At 39.1% G+C, this 27,838-nt stretch overlaps 4 protein-coding genes across 4 annotated transcripts in view; 2 read left to right on the top strand and 2 right to left on the bottom strand.

Moving 5' to 3' along the window:
* Positions 1-230: 230 nt before the first annotated feature.
* btc (betacellulin, epidermal growth factor family member) lies at positions 231-7,934 on the bottom strand. Its single transcript, XM_074690721.1, has 5 exons — positions 7,639-7,934; positions 6,806-6,913; positions 1,841-1,961; positions 1,365-1,511; positions 231-1,176 (listed from the first exon to the last, which is right to left on the bottom strand). Exons 1-5 carry the CDS (start codon positions 7,676-7,678, stop codon positions 1,038-1,040), a joined length of 555 nt encoding a protein of 184 aa, XP_074546822.1. The 5' UTR covers positions 7,679-7,934; the 3' UTR covers positions 231-1,037.
* A 7,665-nt stretch (positions 7,935-15,599) lies between these two features.
* Positions 15,600-18,938, bottom strand: gng10 (guanine nucleotide binding protein (G protein), gamma 10). Its single transcript, XM_074690609.1, has 3 exons — positions 18,578-18,938; positions 15,814-15,941; positions 15,600-15,722 (listed from the first exon to the last, which is right to left on the bottom strand). Exons 1-2 carry the CDS (start codon positions 18,656-18,658, stop codon positions 15,816-15,818), a joined length of 207 nt encoding a protein of 68 aa, XP_074546710.1. The 5' UTR covers positions 18,659-18,938; the 3' UTR covers positions 15,600-15,722; positions 15,814-15,815.
* A 637-nt stretch (positions 18,939-19,575) lies between these two features.
* The window catches only part of LOC141805439 (chondroitin sulfate N-acetylgalactosaminyltransferase 1-like), a 76,107-nt gene continuing 67,844 nt past the window's right edge, over positions 19,576-27,838 (top strand). Inside the window, exon 1 of the mRNA XM_074690506.1 lies at positions 19,576-19,684. The gene's annotated coding sequence lies outside the window, so the exon portion shown is untranslated. The remainder of the gene's footprint in view (positions 19,685-27,838) is intronic.
* On the top strand, positions 21,000-25,079 carry nxnl2 (nucleoredoxin like 2). The gene is made up of 2 exons (XM_074690618.1): positions 21,000-21,554; positions 24,036-25,079. Exons 1-2 carry the CDS (start codon positions 21,253-21,255, stop codon positions 24,202-24,204), a joined length of 471 nt encoding a protein of 156 aa, XP_074546719.1. The 5' UTR covers positions 21,000-21,252; the 3' UTR covers positions 24,205-25,079.

Here is a 27,838-nt window from a genome sequence, read left to right as displayed (position 1 = left end):
ACAGCTCATATGGTAAGTTTGTGACTCGTCACCATAGATTAAAAACACATAGCTCCCATAAATCCATCTGCTCACAGTGCAACAGCTGATGGAGCTTTGAGTGTGACCCTTACAGTACACTGGTTTATTAAGAGGTGCCAAATAAACAGACTCCACTGACTCTCCCCCTGCTCTCTTCACTCTATGTTTAATCTTAATACAGATAAACATGAAAAATCCAGAGAGGGGCTGGCTGTCTACGATCTGTCTCTCACAGTGGAACACTTTCACTTGGACGAAGCCTCCACACACTGGATCGGCTGTTCTGCCGCTTAAGCTTGGGCGCTGCTCCGATCCAAATATATGGTTCAAAAAAGCTTCCTGCACAAGTTCTCCTTGTCCTGCTCCAACCTCTGGAGTCCAGAAACGCACCATGTAGGATATATGAGGCTTTTCTTGCATTGCTAATGTTGATGAGTAAGAATATTCTGTGTGAGGTGGAAACTTTGCTGTGGATAGAGAGAAGATAAACAGCTGATTTTCTGATGTTGATTGGTAAATGTTCAATAATTTATTTATTAATGTGACTTTTCCGACACGAACATGGAGTGTAGTCCCTTTTCTTCCTCTTTTACTCAGTCAGTCAGACACCAATAACCAATCAGCTCTATCAGCAGCTGCCAGCTGGTGCCACAGTTATTTTTCCAGCGCAGCACCAGTTTATTCAGTGCTATGCAGTCAGCTGTGCCAAGTCAAAGGCTACTAGTGCACATGGCTCCATGCCAATGGAAAGAAAATTCCTCCCCTTCCAACTCTGAACCAGTTGAACAGTCGTGTTTAACTTGTGTTTATCAGAGATCAGGGACAGCATCTTCTGTTCCACAGGGCTGCCTGTTTTTGTGCCTGATCCAACACAGAAACAAACTCCATCCGTCCTTGAAGCAGGTCTGCAGACAGCAATCTACTATCACAGTGAGACAGGAGGCAGCAGCTGTCACAATAGAGGAAAAACTCTCAGCTCCTCCTCTTGTGGACGCTCATGAGCTCACACACAGCTCTTAAACAGCGTTGGCTTGTGGTGGATCTGTGGAGTCCGAACTTTTGTGTCCATCTGTGTCCATCATGCCAACTTTTTCTGTTCCGTTCATTGGATCTTCCCTCCGCCTCCTCCTCCTCCAGCACAATCTGCACCTTCGCCTGACAAAGACAGAAACTTGATGAGATACACAGGTACACGAGGAAAAAAGTCGTGCTGCACTTTTTATTCACATAACTCCTTAGAGAGTCGATTATCCAAACACACAGGCTGTAAACAGCTACATTCAAGGATGAAGACACACAATGGTCATTCACATTATCATTACAGTGAGTGAACAAAAGCTTACTGAGAACTGAAGCAGATGAATACAATGAGGAGAACAAGCAGAACAAGTCCCCCAGTGACGCCACCAACTATTATGTATCGCCTCTCTGCTATTTGCCAGTCCAGGTCCACGTATTCACACCTGGAGCCAACGTAACCTTGCAAACATCTGGAAAAAAGCAGGAAAGTATCACTCATTGTTTAATGTCCTTGTAGCTATCCATCAGCTTGCAGCTTCTGATTATGTGTAAGGACCTAACATGTAAGGGCTAGCTAACAAATCTGCAGCAACTGCGTGATGCTATCATGTCAATATGGAGCAAAATCTCTGAAGAAGTTTTCCGCAACTTATTGAATCTATGACACAAGAACTGAGGCAGCTCTGACACCAAAAGAGGGTCTAACCTGGGACCAGCAATGTGGACTAGATGAAGTGTCTGCTGAGTGTATTTCTATACTTTTTATATCCTACACCTCTTCTCCTGAAACTTCTCTCACTTGCATGACGGTGTCTTCTGTTCTGTGACATAGCGGCAGTCCCCATGGACGCAGTAGTGAGCCAGTTCCTCAGGACACTTTGAGAAGTGTCCGTTCCACTGATCGGTTTCTTCTGTGTTCGCTGGAGAAAAAGATGAAAGTGATTAGGAGTCAGTTCATTAGAATAGTGACTGAAATTGGAATGATGATAAAGTTTGTGTTAAAAGAGATCTGGGCTATTTCAGATTTATTTATTTTTTTACTTATTTATAAGTCTATGTGATTTTTAGATTGCGGGCAGAAATTATTTTAGCCTTATGTAGTTTAGCATAGATTCAGTCGGCTTCTCATAAAACATCATATCAAGTTTCATGCTATATATATATATATATATATATATATATATATATATATATATATATATATGTATATATATATATATATATATATATATATATATATATATATATATATATATATATATATATATATATATATATATATATATGGCCCTTTGTTTATCGGTTGAAAACAAAAATAACCCCTTGATAATGGCACCAATCAGTGAATTGACCTGTCCTTTTGCACAGTGGTTCCCAACCTTTTTGTCTTGAGTACCCCCTGAGTCTTTTTGTCATACCATGAGTGCCCCTCTCTCATGCTTGTTGATGATTCTTCATAAGTTGACTATTACACAACTGATTATTACATAAGTAATGTTTCATTTCATCTCCTGAATTTAAACATTTAAATCTATGGGATTTTTTTAAATTCAAACATAAATTATAAATACATTGATAAATGATATGGTGTTATGTTGTCTTTAAGTAAAAAAATGTAAAATAAATAAATAAATAGATAAATAAAAATGACAATAAAATTACCAATCTGCCATTGTTGTATCAAATTCTTACATTTACCACAAATAAATTCTGTTTAATAACTCCCCTTTAAACGTGAATTTAAACTCAAAAAATTATGGGGAAAAAAACACTCAATATAATATTCAGACACACTTTAGCAGTTTCACCCTTTTTTCTTCACAATTGTCTGGGTCATAATGAGACACTTCAGCTTGCTTGTTTTTCATATTTGCCTGGCTGCTGGTAAGCTTCTGTTCTGATTTTGGTGCAACTGTGTCACAGGTTATTGTCTGCCTGGGGAAACTAGATATAGCACACATGGAAAATCCTGGTGCTTCCAAGTGGGAAATAAATTATTTAATGTTTCCAATCCATTAACTTTTCTCAAAAGTGTTCTTTAAAAAATTTTCAAATTTACTAACACATTGATGACGCTCACTGAATGAGACATATTTATTGATGTTGGTGACCCCCTTCATCTCATATACAAATATTATTAACTTATTTCTGTCTTCTTTTTGTGACACATTTCTTGTTTTGGTAACAGGCCATGCTGGTCTTAGAGTCATTTCGGGTGGAAAAAAAACTTGTCATGTTAGCACAAAAAATGAAAAAATACGGTCCCTAAACTCACATCAACAACAAGGTAGAAACAAGGTAAACATGCCGCTAACTTCATGTTGCAGACATGAAGTTCAAGCTTTTCATATAGCCATCAATTGAAAATATTGTTCTTGATTTTAGAGAAGAGGAGTTTGTAGTTGAAGTCTAAAATGTTCTTGCAAGCCTACGTTGGCCTCCTCTTTTTGGCAGGAGTTCACAAGTCAAGTTATTTTCCCACATGCCCACACCACGAAAAGTATCAAAGTTCTTGTGGAATTTTTTTTCCCCACCTCCTGTTGTGTATCACACCAAAAGTATCAACCCTGCAACTGCAGGTGTGGAGATGTGACATGGTCACACAAACAAAAAGACAGTTTTACAGTTAAAACAACAATGGGTCAAATTGACCCCAGAAGATCACCAATGTGTGTGAAACGTGTTCAGCACATTGAAAAAAAATGATGATAATGTTATGCTCCATCAGTTGTCCCCATCCAAAAGTCATGAAATATGAGGCAAAAAGAAACAAAAGTCAACTATTTTTTCTTTGAACGATAAACATTAGATGGGGCCAGATTGACCCCAAGGATAATAGGAGGGTCTTGTGTTTCCTAACTTAAAGAAAACAATCTTATAATTTTATGTTCATTATTGTCCTCTTCATATATCAGTAGGATATGTTTAAGTTAGGATTTTAGTTTAAAATCTACACGTCTGCAATACAGCAAGCAGAGAAGGGGGTTGCTTTACCCCACAAGCACCTCTTCAGCTCATAAATCACACCTTTGGCGATCTGTTTCCACTCTTTATGATCGGCTCTGCCTCTGTCCTGTTGGTGATTTAATATTCACTGTGCAGCCATGAAAGTGGTTCTGATGTTGTCACCTCACTTCATCAGAGAGAAGAGCAGTTTCTGATTTCCTACATGTCTAACTCAGTCTGTAACTGTGTCACGTTCCTCCTGATGGCCTCTGGCATGACCTGATTTATAAATAGACTGTTTGCAATACGATCCAGAGAGAAGTCCTGATGAGTCAGAGCTATGAAAAGCTTTTTGTCACCGAGGTCTCATTAACCACATGCCTCTGATATCACATACAGGAAATGTTTTCTCTAATTGGATGAAAAATTCACTCTATAGTGAGACAGTTTCAGCATATATCTCAGTCTGCAGGTATAATCCTTCACCTTCTTTTTTCCACCTTAACACATAGTTACAAACACCCAAACACAACAGCCAGTGGGTCATAATCCTGAACCTCTGACCCTGGTTACACATGGCGCTTTGGAGACCAGAAGCTGCCGCTATCTTTACGACCCATTCGCATGAAATAATCTTTGAAAATTGGCTCGTAAAGGAAAACTATTTTCCAGGTGACATGGACGAGAGCACCTCAGTTGTTAGGGGAAACATGAGATCCTGCCCGCTGCCGTGACCTCGCCGTTGTAAAGAAAAATATCCAGTTACAGAGTTCAAAGGGAAGACTTGGGTAAGTCGAGATAAATGAGTCCATCACTCTCGGGTCTTTTCATGTAATACAGCCTTGAAGAGTAGTTAGCTTAGCTTGGCAGAAAACAGCTAGCCTGAAATGAAACAAGAATATCTGGAGTTTTGCAAAGTCAAAGATAATTTGAGTAAAACTGTTAAAGGGAATTTTACCCCAAAGGTGCTGTGAGGACTATCTGTTTGGCTTGTTTTCAGTGACACAGTTCACTGACATGGATAGTGATTTTCAAGTAAAGACTCTGTTTCCCATGAGTACTATCACCCACTGTCACATACCCTCTGTCCATCAAAGGGACCTGGAGCTCATTGGATGGGACCCCTATTGGTTAGTGGAATATCATCACAGTCTTCCTGATCTCATGGTCGATGGAAAACCAGTTTGGTTTTCTATCAGTAAGGAGCCAATTTCGGGCCACGTCACTGTGTCAACGTAAAACATCAGAACGTAAAACACGGCATATGTAGCCATTTACCCAAGGACGCTTGTGCTATACGAAAGACCACAAAGCAACAATGGAAGGGCTTTAAGTATGAATTCACTGCTGCTTCGGTTTCACCATCTAAAATTTTGAATGAGAAACTCCAGCAAAATGAAGGATGACTCACTCAAGAAGCTTTTTAAAAATGTCAGTTTTCTACTGCTGCTTGTCGCCATGGTAACCCCATCCCAGCCCCTGACGTAGTCCAATGCAGTGAGTTTGGTGCTTCTCTCTGGCCCAGCAAAGAGTTGGTGCTTGCTAAGCTTGCTAAGTTTGCAAAGTTTTTAGCTCCTGGAGTTGGCGGTTTGACGGTGGAAACCATAAACTGTATGGAGTGGACAGCGTGGCTCCATCATTTACCATTGTACGGTTTTGAAGCCAAAATACCCCCGTCACAGGTGATGCAACTGGCAGCCGTTGTGCAGCCAGAGTCTGCACTGAGTCGAGCTAGGTGACAAAAATAATTATTATTTAGTAATAATTATGATATAACTAATCTCTTCTTGGCTCTCCCTCCCAACATATTTCACAATTCCCCCCAAAAATACACAAGAACGTCAGCTGTCAATCATCTTTAAAGATGATGTAAAGCCTTGTTGTTAACCTCTTATAACTAATGAAAACGGAACTTTACAGAAAACAAAAAGATCTGAATACAAGGCAGCTAAATAATATCTTCAAATCACCACAACAGTCGGATCTAACAAACATTTCTCCCAAGTGTATTAATTTTTAGAGTTTGACCACAGCCCATCTAGAATGACTGGAGAGGTGGATTTTTTGACCTGTACTGCAGCCAGCCACCAGGGGGAGCAGTTTTTGTGGCCGCCTCACTTTGAGCCAAGCAAGATGACGTCCATTTTTTTTACAGTCTGTGGTTGAAACACAAAGAACCAGTTCTAAGTCAGGCACTAGCCTGGAACTAGCACTAGCACTAGCTCTGTCAAAGGGGTACCAAAGATGTGAGTCTTGCCAAGGTGTGTTTGTTTTGAAGCAAAAGAGAGCAGATCTTCTTTTTAACTCTTCTTTTCTTTGCTCAAGACAACTTTCCCCAGGATGCAAAGCGACCAGGTGATGTATTTATTTGTAGTTTAAGAGCTATTGTCTGAAAAGTGACAACAATCAGACTTAGTAAGCTCAGTTTGAAGCATAGTTTAGTGTCCAGAAGGTGAGCAGACTTTCTGTTTAGTATTACATCCTGGTGCTCTAAAATGCTGTCTATCTCATTTTAAATTGTGAATAATGAACAGGTGAAAAGTGAGTCGTCACAGGGCCTTTAAGGACATGAATGATGACTCTCCACTGAGACATACTTTCACATACTTGAATTTCTCCTCTGCTCTCTGAAACCAGGAATGTGACTCCTTTGTGATTACTTCTCTTTCCTCCTTTATTTCCTCCAGTCCGAGGCGTGTTTGTGGCTTTGTATCAACACTTCTACTTTTCAAATTTTTCCATCAAGCCTTAAAAACTTTTAAACCTCATTCACCACATGACGAAAGTGCCACCTCCTCCCCCTCCTCCCTGTGTTTACCTGTGCAGTTGTCTCTGTCTCCATGTCGATGACAGTCTGGCACGGTGCTGTTGGCTGACTCCTCGGTGACATTCCACTCTGCCCGAGAGCATTTGCATAAAGCCAGCGCTGCAGCAAACAGAGGGGACAATTACAGACACACACAACAAACAGATACATGCACGTGTGCAAATGCTCAAACATTTATGACGATATTTCAGCCGCAGAGAGAGATCTGCGTCAGCGCTGTCAGGAAAAAACCTACAATCACATCTCGGCTGTTATTGAAATGCTGCTGAGTCATGGTGCCAGGGAGGCTTTTAGGAAAGAGAGAGTGATTTCTACACACACACACACACACACACACACACACACACACACACACACACACACACACACACACACACACACACACACACTCAAACTAAACAACACCTTATTAACAGGTTGCTGTCAGGGCACTTTGGTTACATTAACCACAGATCCTCCATATAAGGGAAGGCTGTTTTGACAGGGATTAGTAATCATAGGGGATATATTACTGCTGTGTGGACTCTTCATTCAATCATTAACCAACTCTGAAATCTACTGGACAAATATGGCTCTGGAGGGAGAGCACTGTCTTCAAACCGGCTTCAGCTGCTCTGCTTTAAAGGTGAATGGGAGTTGAAAAGCGTGCCAAGTGACAAAACAACAGACGTAGCTCATATGATGGCATCTTTAACCTTGAGTGTGTCCGCTGAAGTGGAAAAGCCCTGAGAGTTAAGTGTAAACATCACTTTGATATGACAGTCTGAGGCTGCAATGCTCCTGTTTTAAAGAAGGCCCTAAAGTGATCAGACACTAAATCTTACCTGTTAGAATCCAAACAAAGACCCTGCACACCTTAGCCATCTCTTCTCTTCATCAAAGCGCACATCCAATAAATCAAAGTTCAGTTTCATTAACAAATCCAACTGAAACTGGATCAGTCTCTCCTCAGAGGTCGTTGACCTTTGTGAAAGGTGTGGACAGGCTGTGCAGGTTCCCCAGTGGTGTCTCGTGTCCGGCTCCTTCATTGATAGCGGTGAAGTTCATAGTCATCCAGAAAGCTTGAGGCTATACTCACACACACTATCACACACACACTGCTCGCTTGACTGGAGTGCTTTCAAAGTGTGTGTATGTGTGTGAAGAGAAAAAGGGGGAAGGCACTGAAACCCAACTCTGCTCTCTGCTCCCCGCCCACACCTTTAAAGGAGAATACGACTCCATTCAAGCTCTGCAGGTTTCTCTTTCAGGAATAACTGCACCGCTCTGCCGGCTTAACGTTCTCAAGGATAAAGTGAAAGGCGTGAGAGTCATTGAGAAACAGCACGTTGCATGACAGGATAGAGGGCTGACTAAAAACAGATGAACTAAAGAGGGCAGAGGGGATCGGACACTCACACACAGAAGTGACATCTGTATTTGGTTTCTCTGACTCCTGCAGCGAAAAAATACTAACATGGATTTTTTGGTGGCAGCAAGATACACCTGCTTTTTTGTTTGTTTGTTGTTTTGTTTTGTTTTGTTTTTGGTTTTTTTTGTTTTGTTTTTGTTTTTGTTTTTGTTTTTTTGTTTTTTGTTTGTTTTGTTTTTTTTTTTTGTTTTTGGTTTTTTTGTTTTTTCAGAAGATCTGAAAAATCTGAAAAAGAAGATCTTCTTTTTCTGGTTTATAAAAGAAGTCTTGAAAACAAAAAAATATCCTTTTTCAATTTATGTTAGCTGGAAAAACCATCAAGGGTGGAAATGACTGGCTATATTTACTCAAGTTACCTTTCATAAGTAGCTTTTTGAGTTCTTTTTTTTTTTTTTTTTTTTAAACAGTACTTGTACTTCTACTAGATTTATTTATTTATTTATTTATTTTTTAATTAATTAATTAATTAATTTTTTTTTTTTTGAGAAGTTTGTGCTTCCTTCCCAGGTCAAAAACCACATAGAGAAACATATATTTTATAAAGCTGAAGCCTTTAGAACCATAACCACAGACAGTTCAATAAGTCGCCCTGCAATCCGGACACTTCATAATGAACTCTAAGAACTCACAGCAGACTGTGACCTGATGTTGGGAGCATCTACAAAGAGAAAATTAAAAACAAAGAGGAAATTCAAAAATTCAGGCGCTTCAACCTTAATCTGTGTTGTTCTTACATTAAAGCTCTCCTGTTGGTTAAACTTCAACTATCAGCACAGCAAGAGATTATCTGCATTTGGAGCTCAGAGCTTACTGACATCTTTTCACTTCACACTCCCTGATTTAAAAAAAAAGTACTTAAGACTTAAAGACATTTTTAAAGAAAGGACTTTTTCCTTCTACTGCAGTAAATTAACATCAAAGCAGCTGTACGTGTATTCAAGCACTTTTAACACTGCTGGTTATCACTTAGTTTTATTTTCTATGACATGAATTCATCAGTTTGTAATTATATGAAAAACCAACTCCTGAAACATGCATCAAAGGCACTGTAAGAAGTTTTCTTCTGATTGTAAAGAATGGATGTCTCTTCAGAAGCTACAGAGTACTCTGGCTCTACTGGTTTAAAGAGGAGACTCTTTTATTCCCCATTATGACCAGTAGATGGCAGAAGACGACTCTCTCTCAGCCCCTGATAAATGATTGTCCTCTTTCCTCCACCTGTGCACCTCACAGCATGACCAAACAGTTCACTTATAAAGGTTATTAATAAACTCATACTTTTCTCATGACTCAACCTGGGAAGGAGAAACAGACAGCTGGTTCAGGAGAGGCAGAGACATGAAAGAGAAACCATGTGTTGGATTTTCTAATAAATACCAAGCATTAAGAGAATGTTTACTTGGCATTGCACTAAGTGCTCAAACCAAATACTGCCACATGTCCGCTGGTTTGTGTTGTCACGTGTTTGAATTGTTTACTGGTTTTACCTTACTTTAAACACATGTTCAAGTTATAGAGTAGGACGACCAAAAGCACCCACGACTATTTAGCGTTCAAAAAAGAAAGAAAGAAAGAAAGAAAGGCAAATAAGCATAGTGAACGATGTCAGTACCCTGGACACCCCTTGTTTTGGTGAAAAATTGCATTAAGAATCACTCCAGATGCTGAAATCCATGAGCCCTATTGAAAATCTGTGGTGGATCAAAAAAGATCTGTTTCAAAAAGTAAACCAAGACTTTAGAAGAATTGAAAGCAGTGAATCAGGAAGAATGGGACAAGATGACCCCTTAAGGTGGAGAGCATGCCAGTCAGGATTAGAGCTTCACTGCATACTTCTCAGCATACTACTCATACTTCTAAGTAAACTTCCCATACTGCTGGCATACTACTCAAAATTGTAGGCATACTAATTATACTATTCAAACTACTTAGTAAACTACTCATACAACGAGGCATCCTACAAGCATACTACTCTTACTACTAAGCAAACTTCTCATACCATTAGGCCAGTATCATTACTCCGACTAGTAGGCATACTACTCGTACTACTCATACAACTATACAGACAACTAGGCATACTACTTATACTTCTCATACTCCTAGGCACAATACATACACTACAAAGCATGCTACTCATTCTATTAGGCATACTACTCATTTTTCTCATACTTATCATACTCAAAGAACAATCCGTTGAATGCTTTAAATAAAGCCCAGATAGTAAAAAGAGACATTTAAGATGAGAAAGAGAAGAGCAGGGGCCCCGACCCACATCATGTGCTTGTTCTACATAGAAACCATAGAGGGCATCCTGACCAGCTGCATCACTGTGTGGTATGGAGCCTGTAAGGCATTCTGCCACAAGACCCTACATCCATCCACCATATACTGCAGGTCTCTCAGGACCAACAGATTTAAGGACAGTTTTATCCACCAGGCTGTCAGGAAGCTGAACTCTTTGCCTGCTCTACCCATTGTGCCCCTTCTGCCCTACGCAAGGGATTGGTACCTTTCACATTTGAAACGATCCGGTACCGATGCCTGATACCTGACAATTGGTACCTAATGGTACCACTTTTCAGTCCTTTTTTGTGTTTATGTGGTAAAAAAATATAAAAAATTTTAATGATAAAATATTACATTTTTTCAATTTAACATATTTATTCTTCAATTTATAACCTTGCAATGCTGTGTTCATGTCCAGTATGGAAAATCACCTACTCTTCCACTCCCTTACAGTCACAAAGATGTATTTAGGTACCTAAACATGGTACCTTTTGATTTCATGTGAACTGATACCCACTACCTCTGACAGAATTCGGTTGGTACCCATAAAAGTACCTAATTTGGTACCCATCTCTACACTCAGCACACTCCACCTCTGGATCCCCCTCAGGTTACTTCAGTCACTTAACCACTTAGCCACTTTATGCAGTATGCTGCATTCTGGTTACTGTTGCACAAGACTCCAAACTGCCATATACAGAGTGTACAATGTAAAAAACAGTTACCTCATGTGCCTTCATACTCTACTTTTTCTTTGACTTGTATTACGCTACCTTTTTGCCAGCACATTTTTTACTTTCTCCTTTATATTTTTACTTTTTCTTTATCATATAATTTTATCTGTTATATTAAATGTTTACAATTTTAATACAAATGATAACTGTGGCACCATTGGCTCTTGAGCATCACAATTTCAATCCTCTGTATGTGCACACTTATTGCAGAACTGACAATAAAACTACCTTGAGCCTTGAACCTTGATAAGTGACTTGTGACCTCACTGCAATGTCCATAAAGTCCACCAGGGAGCTGTAACCTGCCACATGGGAAGCAATGATGCTGAGTATGTTATACAGTGTGCCGTCACTGAATACAAACAGATAAGTGTTTGACCTTTTAAATCATTCCATTATCTAACACATATTTTCTGTGAAATTGAAAATATTCTTAAACATGCGAAATAAAACAGAAACAAAAACAAAATATAGCTGCATGCAGCAATGACGGGCCCTCGCCCCGCGGAAAATGGTCCGTATTGGGGTAATTCCCAAGCGGGCTAAGTGCAGCAAAATGTGCCTCAAGCAAGAGCTCTGTGTATGGATGAGGTTGTTCCCCCGCAAGCAAACATACATGGTACATTGAAAGCATAGTTGATATGATTAGTGTACCATAGGGGGAGCAGCATTATCACTGTAATTCATGTCAACAGCAGTCAGGAGTGGGAGTGACTTCATGTGTGTAAAATTTGGAGCAAACGTTAAAATGAATGTAATAATATGATCAAGCATTTCCAGTGGGTGGCGCTATTGCAGTAGCAGATATTTGAGGTTATAGAAGAGTTGGGGGATGGACTTTCATGGTGTGTGTGAAGTTTGGAGGAAATGAGACCCCAAATGACTGAGTTAGTACTACTTCCTGCTGTCTTTTGACATTAGCCAGGTGAAGCTGGTGGCATAGACACAGCATTGACCTTGAGGACATGAGCTGATTTGTAATGCTTTATGAAGGCGTGCCAGACATTTGCAAGTTAAATGAAAAAGAAAATGGCAAAAAATGAAGAGGCTATAAATCAGAGAGTAAAAGACATGAGTTCCTGTTAACAGTAAGGGGCGCTGTAGTGTTAGATGAAAAGAAGTATATGGATGTGTTGGAGATGGGAGAGTTAACATATGTGTGCATTTTGGGCCTGATCCAACATTGTACAAGAGAGCTATTAAGATTTTCATGAAGTAGCAAAATGGTGAACTTTGGCGGCCATTTGTGGCCGAGCCATACAAAATGATAAGAATTGTATTGTAAGTGTTCATCTTCAATGTGTGTAGTTTCCACAAGGCAAGTTTGGAGTTCATCTTAGTCCAAACCTGGGAGTAGTTCATTGAAATACATAGCCTATAAACGTAATTTTGGCAATTTCAGGCCATTGCCATCAGGAGGCGTTGTAATTTCTGGGAGGAATAGGGACATGGCTGTGTCCAGGGCTTAACACTGAACATGTGTGTAAATTTGGGTGCAGATTAGACAAAGTTGAAAAATGCCGAACTTTGAGCCCGTGTCCTAGCCAAACGGAAAAAAATTCTGTAAATTTAGCTATGATTATTAATGTTCAATGTGTGTAGTATACACATGCCAAGTTTGGAGTTGCTGTGACAAAAGCCCTAGGACTAGTTCGTTCAAATGCGTAGGCTCCAAATCGTCAAAATCCCATGTTTATGTGCTAATAGCGAAGTTCGTGTTGAGAATTCACGATAGTCATTAGAGACTTTTTTGTTCATGTGGGCATGCTTGTTATACCCACCAAATTTCAAGGCTGTAGCTTAAAGCAGACCAAGGGGCTGCAGTTTTAAGCCCCTAGGGGGCGCAAGGGGGGATGAATTTTTGCAGAGACAGTGGAATCATAAATTTTTCGCCGAGTTTGAATTTTGTGGCTAGGTCATTTCGCCTTTTTTTCAAGCCAAAGGCACGCAAAATGGCATTGTATTGGCAGAAACAAAGAAGAAGAAGAAGAAGAAGAAGAAGAAGAAGAAGAAGAAATATAGCTGCATGCAGCAATGACGGGCCCTCGCCCCGCGGAAAATGGTCCGTATTGGGGTAATTCCCAAGCGGGCTAAGTGCAGCAAAATGTGCCTCAAGCTAGAGCTCTGTGTATGGATGAGGTTGTTCCCCCGCAAGCAAGCATACATAGTACATTGAAAGCATAGTTGATATGATTAGTGTACCATAGGGGGAGCAGCATTATCACTGTAATTCATGTCAACAGCAGTCAGGAGTGGGAGTGACTTCATGTGTGTAAAATTTGGAGCAAACGTTAAAATGAATGTAATAATATGATCAAGCATTTCCAGTGGGTGGCGCTATTGCAGTAGCAGAGATTTGAGGTTATGGAAGAGTTGGGGGATGGACTTTCATGGTGTGTGTGAAGTTTGGAAGAAATTAGACCTTAAATGACTGAGTTAGTACTACTTCCTGCTGTGTTTTGACATTAGCGAGGTGAAGCTAGTGCCATAGACACACCCTTGACCTTGAGGACATGAGCTGATTTGTAATGCTTTATGAAGGCGTGACAGAGATTTGCAAGTTAAATGAAAAAGAAAATGGCAAAAAATGAAGAGGCTATAAATCAGAGAGTAAAAGACATTACTTCCTGTTAACAGTAAGGGGCGCTGTACTGTTAGATGAAAAGAAGTATATGGATGTGTTGGAGATGGGAGAGTTAACATGTGTGTGCATTTTGGGCCTGATCCAACATTGTACAAGAGAGCTATTAAGATTTTCATGAAGTAGCAAAATGGTGAACTTTGGCGGCCATTTGTGGCCGAGCCATACAAGATGATAAGAATTGTATTGTAAGTGTTCATCTTCAATGTGTGTAGTTTCCACAAGGCAAGTTTGGAGTTCATCTTAGTCCAAACCTGGGAGTAGTTCATTGAAATACATAGCCTATAAACGTAATTTTGGTAATTTCAGGCCATTGCCATCAGGAGGCGTTGTAATTTCTGGGAGGAATAGAGACATGGCTGTGTCCAGGGCTTAACACTGAACATGTGTGTAAATTTTGGTGCAGATTAGACAAAGTTGAAAAATGCCGAACTTTGAGCCTGTGTCCTAGCCAAACGGAAAAAAATTCAGAAAATTTAGCTATGATTATTAATGTTCAATGTGTGTAGTATACACATGCCAAGTTTGGAGTTGCTGTGACAAAAGCCCTAGGACTAGTTCGTTCAAATGCGTAGGCTACAAATCGTCAAAATCCCATGTTTACGTGCTAATAGCGAAGTTCGTGTTGAGAATTCACGATAGTCATAAGAGACTTTTTTGTTCATGTGGGCATGCTTGTTATACCCACCAAATTTCAGGGCTGTAGCTCAAAGCAGAGCAAGGGGCTGCAGTTTTAAGCCCCTAGGGGGCGCAAGGGGGGATGGATTTTTGCACAGACAGTGGAATCATAAATTTTTCGCCGAGTTTGAATTTTGTGGCTAGGTCATTTCGCCTTTTTTTCAAGCCAAAGGCACGCAAAATGGCATTGTATTGGCAGAAACAAAGAAGAAGAAGAAGAAGAAGAAGAAGAAGAAGAATAATCCTAACAGTTACAATAGGGCTTCGCCCCCCGATTCTCGGGGGCTCGGGCCCTAATAATCCTAACAGTTACAATAGGGCTTCGCCCCCCGATTCTCGGGGGCTCGGGCCCTAATGAAAAAAGAAATACAGAAAAAAGGGAAATTCACAACTTTAAACTTTCTTCTTAATTTTGATACAAGAAGAGCAAAATGGTCAAACGAGGCAGTGAGTGTTTCACACAGCTGAACAAAAGTTTAAGGAAAGGAGGCATCAGGAAGTCGTCCACTCACAGTGCACAGAGAGGAAAAGGAAGTGGCACAGTAAAGAGCGCCTGACCGGCTAGACGTCTTTACTGCTGATCCAAACTCTTTCTGGGGAAAGTGTTGACAATTCCAAAATTAAGAGTTCATTTAAATACAAGAGTATATAAAAAAGATTACACTCTGTTGAATACGCCTTCTTAAAAACTGACTTCCATTCACATATCTGTCTAATTTAGCAGATCCTCCTGCTGGTACAGAAACTCTCAGTATCTCTATGATCTCAGAGGCAGAGTAAAGTGTGACTCTGCTCAGTGTGTTTGTACTTTTGAACAGGAAGACTCAGTTTCCTCCCTCTGCCTGTGCTCCCAACTCAGTCTGAACATCAGGAAGCTCCAACTCCACCAGATTCCCAGGCGTGATTTCATCCCGGCTATAAACATCCGCTTGTTACAATACATGGATGATGACTCTGTCAGCAAAGATAGATACAGCGAATAGACAGAAGGAGACACTGCATTTTGGCGATTACAAAAATCACAAGGCAGTAAAGTGATATAAAGGAAAACATTTATTTAAAACCTAAAACATGTAAAACTTTTGTGAATGTGTTCTCTAAGATGAAACGTTTTCTTTTCTTCTGTGTGTCACTGTAGCTGTGTCCTCTGACTTTCTTCTGCAAAGACATGAAAATAAAAAGATTCCTTATTTGAAATTCTAACAGATTTTTGGTACAAATAAAAGCTGTAAACTGTGTGGACTCTGACCTTCACACCACAGCACAGGATCGTGGTTCTCTGAAGGGGTTGCTGCCTGTGGGGACTCCCACCAGCAGGGCGTCTTTGCCTGCGTTCTGCAGACAGTACTGCTGCAGCTCTGCAGCTGCCTGAGACACCTGGGAACACAAACAGGCACATTTGTTTTGGTTGGTGTGTTGAACACCACTTTCTACACAAGTTGCTTTATTACCACAGGCTCCAGGAACTTTTACTCCCTGGAACTAAATGGTTTTGGTGGCCCATTATTTTCTGCTTTTCCACTTAGGCCTGAAGTCCTATAACAGTTATGCAAATTTACAAAGAAAATAAGTAATTGCATTTCACCACCAGACCATTAGAGGGCAGTAAGACAACTACAAACACAATTTAGCAAAGACAACACAATAGAAGCTAAAGACGGGCTGGCATCGTGCAGGCCATCATTAAATACTAAAACTAAACCAGGATGTATTTATGAAGACTGTCTGTAATGGAAAGTGGATATCCACTGACACGTTGATCCGAAGGTCTCCAGTTTACAGGGTCACTCTTTAAACTGTAACACCAGGAACTGACAGAGACACATTCAGGCTTAAAGAAGACCATTGGTTCCTGGACCTCAAGACAGTACTGACCCTCAGGAAGGAGGATAATTTTAAGGGGTTGATTGAATACTCCTGAACAAATTTAGACCCTAGTTCCTGCAGTCAAAAAGCACACATTTCCCCAGAAGGTTCCTGGGAAATGTTCCCTGCAGTCAAAAAACACTTTTAGTTACTCTTGAGCCAGGATGGGTACTGAATTTGGTACTTTTATAGGTAATGACTGAATTTGGTCTGCGGTACGGAATACTGATTCACATAAAATCAAATGATACCATTTTTTGGTACCTAAATGTATCCTTGTGACTATGAGGGAGAGGAAGAGTAGGTGATTTTCCATGCTGGACATGAACATAGCACTGCAAGTTTATATATTGAGAAATAAATACATTAAATTGAAAAACTTTGAGATTCTATTACTAAATTCTGTTCTATTCTATTCTAAAAAACGTATTCATTACCACATTAACACACACAAAACCGCTACTGATTGCCAGGAACTGGGCATTGATACCAGATCACTTCAAATCTGAAAGGTACCCATCTCTACTCTTAAGGATATGTGCAGATGGCTATTAAATGGTAGATATATGCAATTATAACTGCTCATGCCAAAGGTTTAATATTTTATTTCCAAGCTGTTTTAGGTAAACCAGTCCTTACGTTTCATCTTTGCCTGTTGACACTGTGGTTAAAATGTTAGTGGGGTGGGGAACTAAAGAGTAAAAAATTAAAGTGAAGGCAGGCTGAGAAGCCACTAGCAGAGAAGCTATAGGACCCCACACATCTCTGACAGAGAAAAGTGGAACAGCTTCCTACAAAGCTGCTGAGTTCATCTTAAAGACACCACAAAGTAACTTAAACCACAAGCCGTCATGATAACAGCTAATATACTTAAAGTTGTGTCATTTGCTTCATTAATTTTTAAAAGTGTTTTTAACCACAGAGTTCAGGGAAGGAGAGGAGTTAAATGAGGACAGAGATGCACAGTATGTGTTCATGTTCACCTCCTCTAACATCAGCCTCAACAGAAATCTTCAGTTTAATGTTGTTTATAACAAATAAGCAGCTTATCTCCAAACTTATCTCCAAAGCTAACCCAGCAACTGAGGGTATTGTAGCATTATGCTATTCACAGCCATGGCTAACAGAGCTAACACTACATGAATGCAGCTGGAAGGATTCCACCTGCTGTGAGAGGAAAGGAAACAAGAAGTCCAGCTCAGTCCTGGATCATGTGGAGCTGGAGGCTGACTGGAGAATTATGGCCAAGCATTTGTCTCTGATGGACATTTTTCTCTCGCTGACACTTATTCTATAATTCTATTCTTCGAGTGTTCTGCACTAAATACTGAAGTACATTCTATTCTATTCTATTCTATTCTATTCTATTCTATTCTATTCTATTCTATTCTATTCTGTACTATTCTGTTTGAACTTAGTGTTAGTCATCATAACATCCTTTGACTGGTATTGTAGCTTTTGTTAGGTCTTCAGTTGTCATCTATTGGCATAAACCTTTTGAGTGAAATTATCAATAAATCTCGTATTTTTAATATTTCATCAGTTTCTTTCTTTTTTTTTGAATAAAACAAAATAAAATCTGAAAGGCCATTAATTTAAGGAGGTTTTATTTTCACTCAATGTAATATCGTCATAATTAAGCTTAACAGAGAATGCATGAGTGAGCAAAGAAAGATAGTGAAGAGGAAAATTTGCACTCACATGTCATTAAACAGAAGATTAAAAGGACAGAAATACTAAGCAGGTACTTCGATCACATCTTAGTGATATATTTAGACCATTTTGTTGAACCTCTTTGATTTATTTTAAATACTGCAAAATAAAATATGACTATTTAATTAATCAAAGCTGGCAGGAAAAGTACTCAGTGAGGTCCATCTCCCTTTGAATTTACAACATGAGTGTGTTTCAGTTTAAAGCTATGTGATTTGACCTGCAGTTGATTTTCTAAAGACTACGCCCTCAGTATACAGAGAAAATGGTATTAAACAATAAAGAATAGAGTCAGGTTGTATAGGATTGACAAACTGTAAACACCACTTTGTGCACAGGCAAATCAAAGAAAGTGTTAACTCTCTTAAACATTTTTTTCACTAAGAAGTTTTTTAAGATTAACACAGTTTAGCTCTCATTTCTTTACTCTTTACCTTGATTCTCTCCACGCTCGCCTCCAGCTTCAGCTGCTCCACCAGCCGTCTCATGTTGGATAAATTGGAGTTGGACGTCATGTTGCTGCAAAAACGTTGTGGAAAAAGAGAAAAAACTCTCCGTAACAAACTTCCCTGTGGTCTGTCAACACAGGAGTGGATTCCACTAATGAGACGAAAACGCTGATGGAGGGGGAGTGGCCGAGTTTATCTCCACAGACCACGGTCCACTCAACCAGAGAAACTAAGAAAGATAGAAGAAGTTTGTGATTCATAAACTGACAAATCCAGAATTCTCTTTGTTCATTTGTTAAACCAACAGATGTGTTTTGTAAGGCTCTGGGAGTTTTGTAGTGCAGAAAAAAAACGTGGTTGGCAGGAAAAGAAGGAACAAAGTAGGTTAACTTGGAGGAAATGGGAGGAGGAAAAAGAACAAGAGGAAACAAAAAAAGGAAGTCTCTCACTTTTCTGTCTGGTTTTACTACATAAGAGAAGATGTGGATAAAGAAAGGAATACTCTGAAAGTCAAAATGAGAGTAAAGAGAGGAATAATGATGAAAAATGCTATTTTCCATTTTTATGCTACTACTGTACAGCAAACACTGAAATCTACAAGTATGTCTTACTTACAGTGAGAAATGTCTTTATGTTACCACACTGGAAGAGTTTCTTACTCTTTATGAGTAACTCAGGAATCATTTTCTTTTACTATCTTAAAGAAGGACATTTTTCTGGACTGTTTAGGTGAGATGGGCTCATATTAAGTCTAATGCAACCACTTTTACTGAAAATAAGACGTAAACAGTTGTTTAGATTTCAGTTTATGCAGAATTTTTTGATCATTTTCTGTCTCTGAGTGCAGAGAACTGCTGATAAAATGGCTGACGACCAACCTCAGGGGTTAATCTGACAGGAAATAAAGTTGCAACAAGTGGAAGTGGTTCGAGTGTGCCCACTGTTAAGAGAGAAGACAGACCCAGAGTCTGCTGCGCTTCAAACAAGAAGAAGTGATGGAGGGTGCTGATGGTGGGTGCTGATGGTGGGTGCTGATGGTGGGTGCTGATGGAGGTGCAGACTCAATTCATCACTGCAGTTTTCTGGATGGGGGTGAGTTAAAACCCAGACGTTATCATACTCTTGTGGAAGCAGAGGTGTGGTCAAGTGTCAGCTGTGAAACTGTTGCTGTGGGAAAGGTGTGAGACTGTGGGCACAAAGCAGAAGTGTACAACCTTTTTAAATTATTTTTTACATTTTATCAAGTGAATACCTTGCAGAAAAGAAACAAATCTTTACTCATGTACAGGATGAAATTTGCAACATTCGAAGTCCAGCTCAGTCCACAGGGGGGCGCCAAAACCTACCCCTAACCTACCTCCCCGTGGTCCTCTTAAACTCACTGTTGTTTGACGCTAAGGACAGCTGAGTCATGCCAAAAGACTCAGTTTTAAAAGTAAATATGAATCAAGCCAATAAGCTGAGAGACCGAGGTTGAGCCTCTTGTTTCTGCTGCTTTGATATCCTCTCTTGATGAGTAAGCTTGTTTTCTTGTGATGATGTGAAAATTTACTGATGAAGAGGGAAAAAAGGGTCTGTTTTTTTGTTTATACAAACACATTTATAATACCACCTGTCATAAAAATTTCAAAAAAAAAAAACAAAAAAAAAAACCTCCCAGCATTATGATTCAATTTAAACTTTTGCTTTTCAGTGAGTTCTCTACACTTCACCAATTTGACCAGGAGTGAGAAATAAAAAAAAAAAATGGCTTAAAGTTTCTAAACCCAATATTGAGCTGACACGCTGAAATTCTCTTGAAAGTCAGAAATTAATCAAGAATATCATACAATCACCCATACATATTATTTATTTATTTATCTATTTATTCATTCATTTATTTATCTATTCATTTGTTTGAATTACCATTACAGACGGGCAAAAAGAAAATGGTGATCAGAAATATACTAAATATAGGATTATGATCGAAAACACCTTGGATGGGGTGGGGATTTAATAAGTTCATTTAGCACTGGATGTATTAAAAGACAAAATTTACAAACTCCTGTTTGTTGCATTTAAAATAAAAGTTTACTTTTCTCTAACATAACTGTAATATGGCACCGAGATAAAATACATTTTAAATATGAGGGCAATTATTTTGATTTATCTGAATAGTTTATTGGTTAAGACAAATTCTAACAAAAATTTTAAAATATATTTACTTTTTTCTTGATCTCTTGAATATTAGTTTATGAACAGAAACCCCAGCATGGACAGGTTTGTTTGTATCTAATACTGTTAATAGCAAAAACTACAATGTTCGACCAATGGACCAATGATAGGCAGCCACTAAAAGTGAACCTGCGCATGCGCTCACTCAGACGGTCGTAAAGTGCGGTAAGGTGTCGTGCTGCAGCGGAAATTGGCAGCAGCAGCAGCTTTCGAGGCGGGTCGGTCTGGTTCGGCTGCAGCTTTAACCCTGAAACTCACATGGCTCATGAATTTCCGCAGCTCGTCTCCTGTCCTCATTGGTCGGCCCATGATTAGTAGGATCGGCTCTAAGTAGCTTTGGCTGAAAGGTTCACATTACAGGTGAAGTGACGCACGGAAATGTGAGCCTGAGAGGTCACACCTCCACCTCTTCTTTATTTTGGAGCGTGTCTGAGACTTTAGCAGACATGGTGGAGGTATTCACTGGGCGCACACTCCTGAATAAAGACGGGGAATTCGTGGATCCTGAAGAGGCGTTGAGGAATAAAGTGGTGGGGATTTACTTTTCTGCAGGTTGGTGTCCGCCGTGTCGAGACTTCACAGCCATCCTGTGTGATTTCTACACGGAGCTGGTGGAAGAAAATGAACCTCCTGCTCAGTTTGAGATAGTTTTTGTTTCCTCTGATAAATCTGCGGATGACATGGTGGAATATTATCATGACATGCACGGAGACTGGCTGGCCCTGCCCTGGACGGATGACTACAAACAGTAAGTGTTAAATCTCATGAGAAGTTGATGGAGTTGGGTTGCTCTAGTTCTGTTTGCAGAAGTTATACACAGTAAGGCTTTAGTGCTCTATTTGTCTCCTATCTCATTAAGCTTTAACACTATTGTCTTTCAGCAGATTAGGCTGTGTTCCAGTTTATGTAAAATACTTATGAGGTTCAGGGATTAGGGCTAAAGTGAGAGCAGACAGCTGACTGTGACACTTTGACTGTCTCTGTAAGGATGCAGTCTCAGTGTGGTCTAGTTTTTGATGCTTTTTGTCTTTCGGATTTAATTTTTTTTGTGAACAGTTATAGGATGTAAACTGCAGAAACTCTTTAAATCAAATCAGCATGTGTTTACAGACTACTTGACACTTATTCATGGGGTTTTCAAAAGATTTAGCATTTTTTTGGCTGCATTCAGAGACTTTTACAGGATTTGTTTCATATCTGAGTTGTATGTTTTTCAAATATTTAAATAATGGTTTGATATAGAATAGTCAATTAGTTCATGTGACTGTTTTCTAATCTTGAAAACATTTTTTTTGAAAATTGTTTTTACCAGATCCTGGAATTAAACTGACAGCCGGTGTTTCTAGAGGATCTGAAAGCTGTTCATGTTTTTGGCTTATTTATTTTAAGTAAATAAAAATAATTTAAAAAAATTAGAATTAAAAATTAAAAAACCTACCATAATAACAGAAAACATCCCAATAACATGAGAGAGCATCAGCTGGTAAAACAGCTACAGCAGTATAAGATTTAGGGCTGGAGAAAAACAGATACTTAAGCAGTGCTAGAGAAGGAAAGGAAAACGTAGCAAAAACAAAAGAAAGAAAGAAAGAAAGAAAGAAAGAAAGAAAGAAAGAAAGAAAGAAAGAAAGAAAGAAAGAAAGAAAGAAAAGCTAGGTTATGTGTAAACTTTGCACATGCAATTTTTTTTTTACTCTTTAACTAGGGAGGGACTTGTTCGGATTAAAAATCTCTTTTCAAAGAATGTCCTGGCCGTGACAGGCAGCAGCACAGTTACATAACTACAACACATTCACATATCACACTCAGTAATAAAAGATCCTGTGAACCAGGACCATGAGTTTCTGTATTTTCTGTACAATATCAGTGAGGAGATAAAAGGAAAGCAGACTTGTGATACACTTATATAAAAAAAAAAATACCAGTGTTCTAGTCTGTGTGAAGACAATGTAGACCACCCTACATGAGAACAAAGCAGGCAGGGATGAGTGATTGCTTTAAAACTGGTGATGAACCCCAAACCTCCCTTATACACAGTATCCAGAGCGTGCAAGCTTTGAGCAGAGGGGCACTAAACATGCTCGTAGTCAAGCGCAGACAGCAACAAGTTTCTTTTTGGCTTCAAAAGAAAGGCGGGATCTGATTCTAGCATAACAACTTTACCTTAAATCTTTTTACAAGCTGCTGAATGTGAGAAATAAAAGTTAGAGCTCTTTACATAAAAATTTTAAGATATAGGGTGAGAAACAAATTCAATCTGCATCCGGCTAAAGATGCTGATTGATGGCAGCTTTGGAGGCTTTGTTTTTTTTGCAGGCAACAGCATGATTTTAGTTTTGTCTGCGTAAAATAAGTTTCAAGCCATAAGAACTTTGTTAAATTGTTTTAATTGATGCAGTTTATAACTGGTCAGGGGCATTTAATTATGATGTCGTTCTAATAAGAGTGGAAGTTTGCATTAAAAACAATGTTGATATAAATAATAAATACAAAAGGGACCTAGGACCGAACCTTGGGGCACACCTTTGGAAAGTAAACCTGTACTACCTGCACACATTGTATTCTGCCTTGGAGATAGTTCTTAGAATATAAACATAGATCATATCTAGACATGCAACCGATTTACTTAATTTTGGGGAATCAGTGATTGGCCCATCTTTAAATATGAAACTGATCTTATTTACCTCCAGGAAGGTCTGACATCTGGGCATTGTTGCTTTTTGTCTGAGACCTAAAACTCAAGACACTTTATTGGTTGTTTAGGTTAAAAAATAAAGATTTCATTGTTTCACTGGTATTTTTCAATGAAATTTAATAAAATAAGATTGGAACATTGAAGGTATATGCTGTCAGTTATACAAAAAAAAAAAACCCGTATTGGACCAAATCAGTATCAGCAAGTCAGGCTTGATCGGTGATCGATGTTCAGCCAGAAAAATGTGATCAGTGCACCTCTAAATCCAAAGTTTACATGTATCTTTTTTAGAAAAATCCTGCAGATTGTACCTTTAATTTTTTGAGAACTTGATTAACAATCGGAATAACTGATGGAATACTTGATTACTAAAATAATTAGTTACTACAGCCTCAGTGCAATTCCAGACTTTGACGTAGACCAATAACAATATAATGTATTTCAGTCTAATGAAATTAAACTCTGTGTGTTTGTAAAGTTTTGCCTACTTTTCTTGTGTAATAATCCCTTTCCTGTGTCTTTTTTCTCCCCTAGTGAATTGAAACAGCGCTACAAGATCACAGCAGTGCCCAGGCTGGTGATTGTGAAGGAAAATGGAGAGGTGATCACAGACAAGGGCAGGAAACAGATCAGAGACCGAGGCCTGGCCTGCTTCAGGTCCTGGCTGGACGCAGCAGAGATCTTTCAGAACTTTAAGGGATAGGAAACCAAAGAGAAAGGAAGAGGCGGAACACCTCAGCTCATCTTTTCATGAATGCTACTGCTGCAGCCACATTAGAGAGCTGGAAAAGACCAAAATATTTCTGCTGTCACTTTTAGTTAGTGGTTCATGAGCACTGGAATTTCTTTCCTCAGATGATTTAAAGTTTTTAACACAGAGAGAATAACTGCTCTTTCAAAATGTGTCTTTTTTGTTTTCATATGTTTTTTTCTTCTCAAACTCTCAAAGATGTGACAATCATGCTTCAGCCAAGTTGCTCGTGTTATGCTTTAATGATGGGTTTATTTTCAAGCCCACTGGGTTTGGAGGCTCTTCTCTACTAGTCGCTGACTTTAAGCAAACTGCTATGCATTCAAGGCAAGTCTCAGGCGTGTGATTCTCATGTGAGAAATATGCTACTTTAGAGAAACTGTGCTGGTTTCATTGCACATCAAAAAAATATATTTGGTGGTTTATGAAGCTACTGTGTGAAAGAGCTTAAAGGTGTGGTTCTGTTTGTTGGAAGGAGGGTTGTATGAGGTGTTCGACCTTGGTGTGGAGTTCCTACATAGAAGCTTGGCTTTTTTTCACCTGCTGCAGTCGGGGATGTTTGCATCCCATTATTACGCTGATTTTATGAAACATCATGAAAGCTGTGCTTGCTATACATGGAGAACCTCATACAACCCTCCAACCTTCAAAAAAAGTGAACTATCCCTTTAATTTTGCATATAATAAACAAATGACTTCTTTCCAAAGTGCTTGTGAAGCACTCTTGCTTTCATACTCTTAATGTCTGACTTGTAGTTCAACCTTGAGCTGCTTGTATATTTTTGTATTTTGTTTTCTATGAGTTGTTCAGACGGATATTATTAAAAAAAAAAACTACTCCTGTGTTTTGCAGCTGATTCATTTCACTGTTTGTGTTACCCCGTGTTTATTTCCTTATATAAAGGAGCCTCTGTGTGTATCTAACCAGCAAACACAAAGTGATTCCCTGAAGTCTCGTTAAGACGCTCAAAGCCCACAGGACACAGTTTTCAACAGGCGTGCACATTCTCAGTCTTCGTACTAATTGCTTTTCCCCCTTTGTGCATGCTGACGCTGGTGATATCACTCTGTACATAAAACATCCAACAGGCGTGATGAGGACAGAATGATGAGTCTGCACAGGGGCCGTATCTCCAGCTTTGTAATGCAGCATCAAAGAGTGAGCTGTCACATTAAGTTACGCCTGGAGGCTCCTGTGGGGAAAAATTACTCTGCTTTGTTCATCTTCAGGTGTCTCACAGGACTCTGCAGGGGAAAAAACCCTCCTACGTCTATCACTCCATCAGAGGATAAACTGATGCAACTCCCCGAATAATTAAAGTGATGCAAAAGGCTTTAATCTGCAGGTTTGACAGAGAGGAAGCAAACCTGCTGATGTATTATGACGCCTACTTAAACTTTACAGAGCTAGTTTGGATCTTTGTTCTTTTGACGCTTTTATAAAGGAGGCTGCAGTTCTTTAGTTGACCAGGTGGGGTCAGTATTTAGTCATGTTTCAAAGTTATCCCATCTGGAAATTAACATTTACTGAGTGAAACAACTGAGGTGAGGGAGGTTTGAATGGAGATATTAGAAGATCAATGTTAACCATTGGGTCGTTTCTCATTCGAAAGGAGGTTAGACTTCCATGTTTGGATTTTTGACCTCATTGTGCAGATACAGAGGCCTGTTTTCACAGTTATCTGCAAAGGGTGTTCTTTAATCTGCGCAATCTCAGTTGAAGTGCTATATTTTCAGATGCACAATGAAAATAGATTTATTTTATTTTATTTTATTTTTAGGAGACATATTTATATCCAAGACTCAAAAAAGAGCATTGGTTGCATCGACAGAAGCTTTGTGCTTTCTTTGATGATATCAAAGAAGTGACATTTTGGGAACTGACGGTTAAAATAATGACAAAATATCTTTGTATTGATGTGTTTTTCAATATTTTTTATTTTAGTTGTTTAAGCGGGGAAAAGGAAAAATAAGAAGACTTTAATAAAACAAGACAAAGCAAGATGCACAGATTAATTTTACATATTATTTAGGTAAATATGTTTACTATTTATTTTTACTCAGGCATGTGGAAAGTAATTTATGATTTATGAAAAAACAAAATCATAGTTAAATTGAAAAAAAAAAAAAACAAGAAGAGGGAAAAGAAAGTACAAAAAAAGCAAATAAACACAAAAAATGAGAGTCATAGAGTAAATGTGCCTAATTTTAGTGTAGGGCCTGGAGGTTGATTTTTTAATTAATTAATTAATTAATTAATTAATTAATTAATTACTCTATTTTCCTGGCTAAAACAGAAACAGAAATCTATGATTAGCATGCATCCTTTTTTTAATACTACTGTAATGTTAATCATATTTTAGCACCGTGACTCAAATCATCATCATGTGCATGATTCTTTTCATTGCTTACATTCCACTTACAGTTGGTTTCTATTTCACTATTAGCAGTTCAAGTTTTAGACCATTTTTGTTTACTTGTTTAAATGCTTTTTTTCCCTTAAAAATCCCAAACAAACTTGTCTGACATACAGGACAGTGCCTGTGGAGTTGATCCCCTACAATAGGTGCAATTGGCTGAGGGAAAGATTGTATTTCAGTATGTCATGTATGATTTAAAATGTTTTCTGTGGAAGTCTCTGTTGTCCGTCCTGATTTCCGAGGGCAGGGAGTTCAGCCTCCACTCTCATCATGTGACGGCCTGTTAAGGTTATCATAGGTTCAAATAGAAGTTACATTATCCTGCTGGGTGTGGGGCTGTTTGTGACTGCACTATCGTGTAAGCTTTAAAGAGTCAGAGTGTGACATGATGATAGGTCAAAGGTCAAGTTCTCCCCACAATATGAGCTATAGGCCTTCTCTGTTGTTCATTTCTCTTTCTAATATTCACTATTTTGAAGTCAGAACTTTAAGAACCCTCAGGTTACAGGGTTTACAGACCTTTTCTTATGACCTCAAGTAATGTCCTTTATTAAGCAGGAATAATGTCAAATTTAATCTGTGAATGAGCGTGTCCTCTCATTAGTCAGTATGACAGGCAAAATTGTACTTTAAAGTTTGCTGTTGCCCAAATACTGCTTTCAAATTTCTTTTTCTTAGCCAAAACCCCCATATACTAAACGTAACTTAATACTACGACAAGGGAAAAGAATGAATTGGATAATAAAGGGATTCATAGCAATCAGCCCCTAGTGGTAGCTTTACATGACTTACAGCTCAAAGAAATCTCCTTTTTTCTCACAGCCTCTATCTGAAACATTTTTAGGTGCTGTCTCTTTAAGGCTCCCTGCTCCACAAACCACCATCCCTCTGATTGGCCAGCCCCCTTGAGGCCTCTGGAGGGGGTGGGGCTATTGGCAGACCTTGGTGTTTGAGGCCTGCTCCTTCGATGTGTCATCAGTAAGAGATCCTCATGACCCCATCATTTCAGTAAATCTTATAATAATCCTGAAGATCTTATCCTTTTTTGGGTATCGGTGGTGCAGTTGGATAGTGAGCTTGGTCAGTAATTGGAAGGTTGTGGGTTCAAGCCCAGCTCTGGGCGACACATGGCGATGTGTCCTTGGGCAAGACACTTAACCCCAGGT

Source organism: Halichoeres trimaculatus, unplaced genomic scaffold, assembly GCF_033239565.1.
Source record: "Halichoeres trimaculatus isolate MK-OKI-2021-1 unplaced genomic scaffold, fHalTri1.1 fHalTri1_scaffold_16, whole genome shotgun sequence".
NCBI classification, from domain to species: Eukaryota; Metazoa; Chordata; class Actinopteri; order Labriformes; family Labridae; genus Halichoeres; species Halichoeres trimaculatus.
This window is presented reverse-complemented; position numbering and strand designations above follow the sequence as displayed.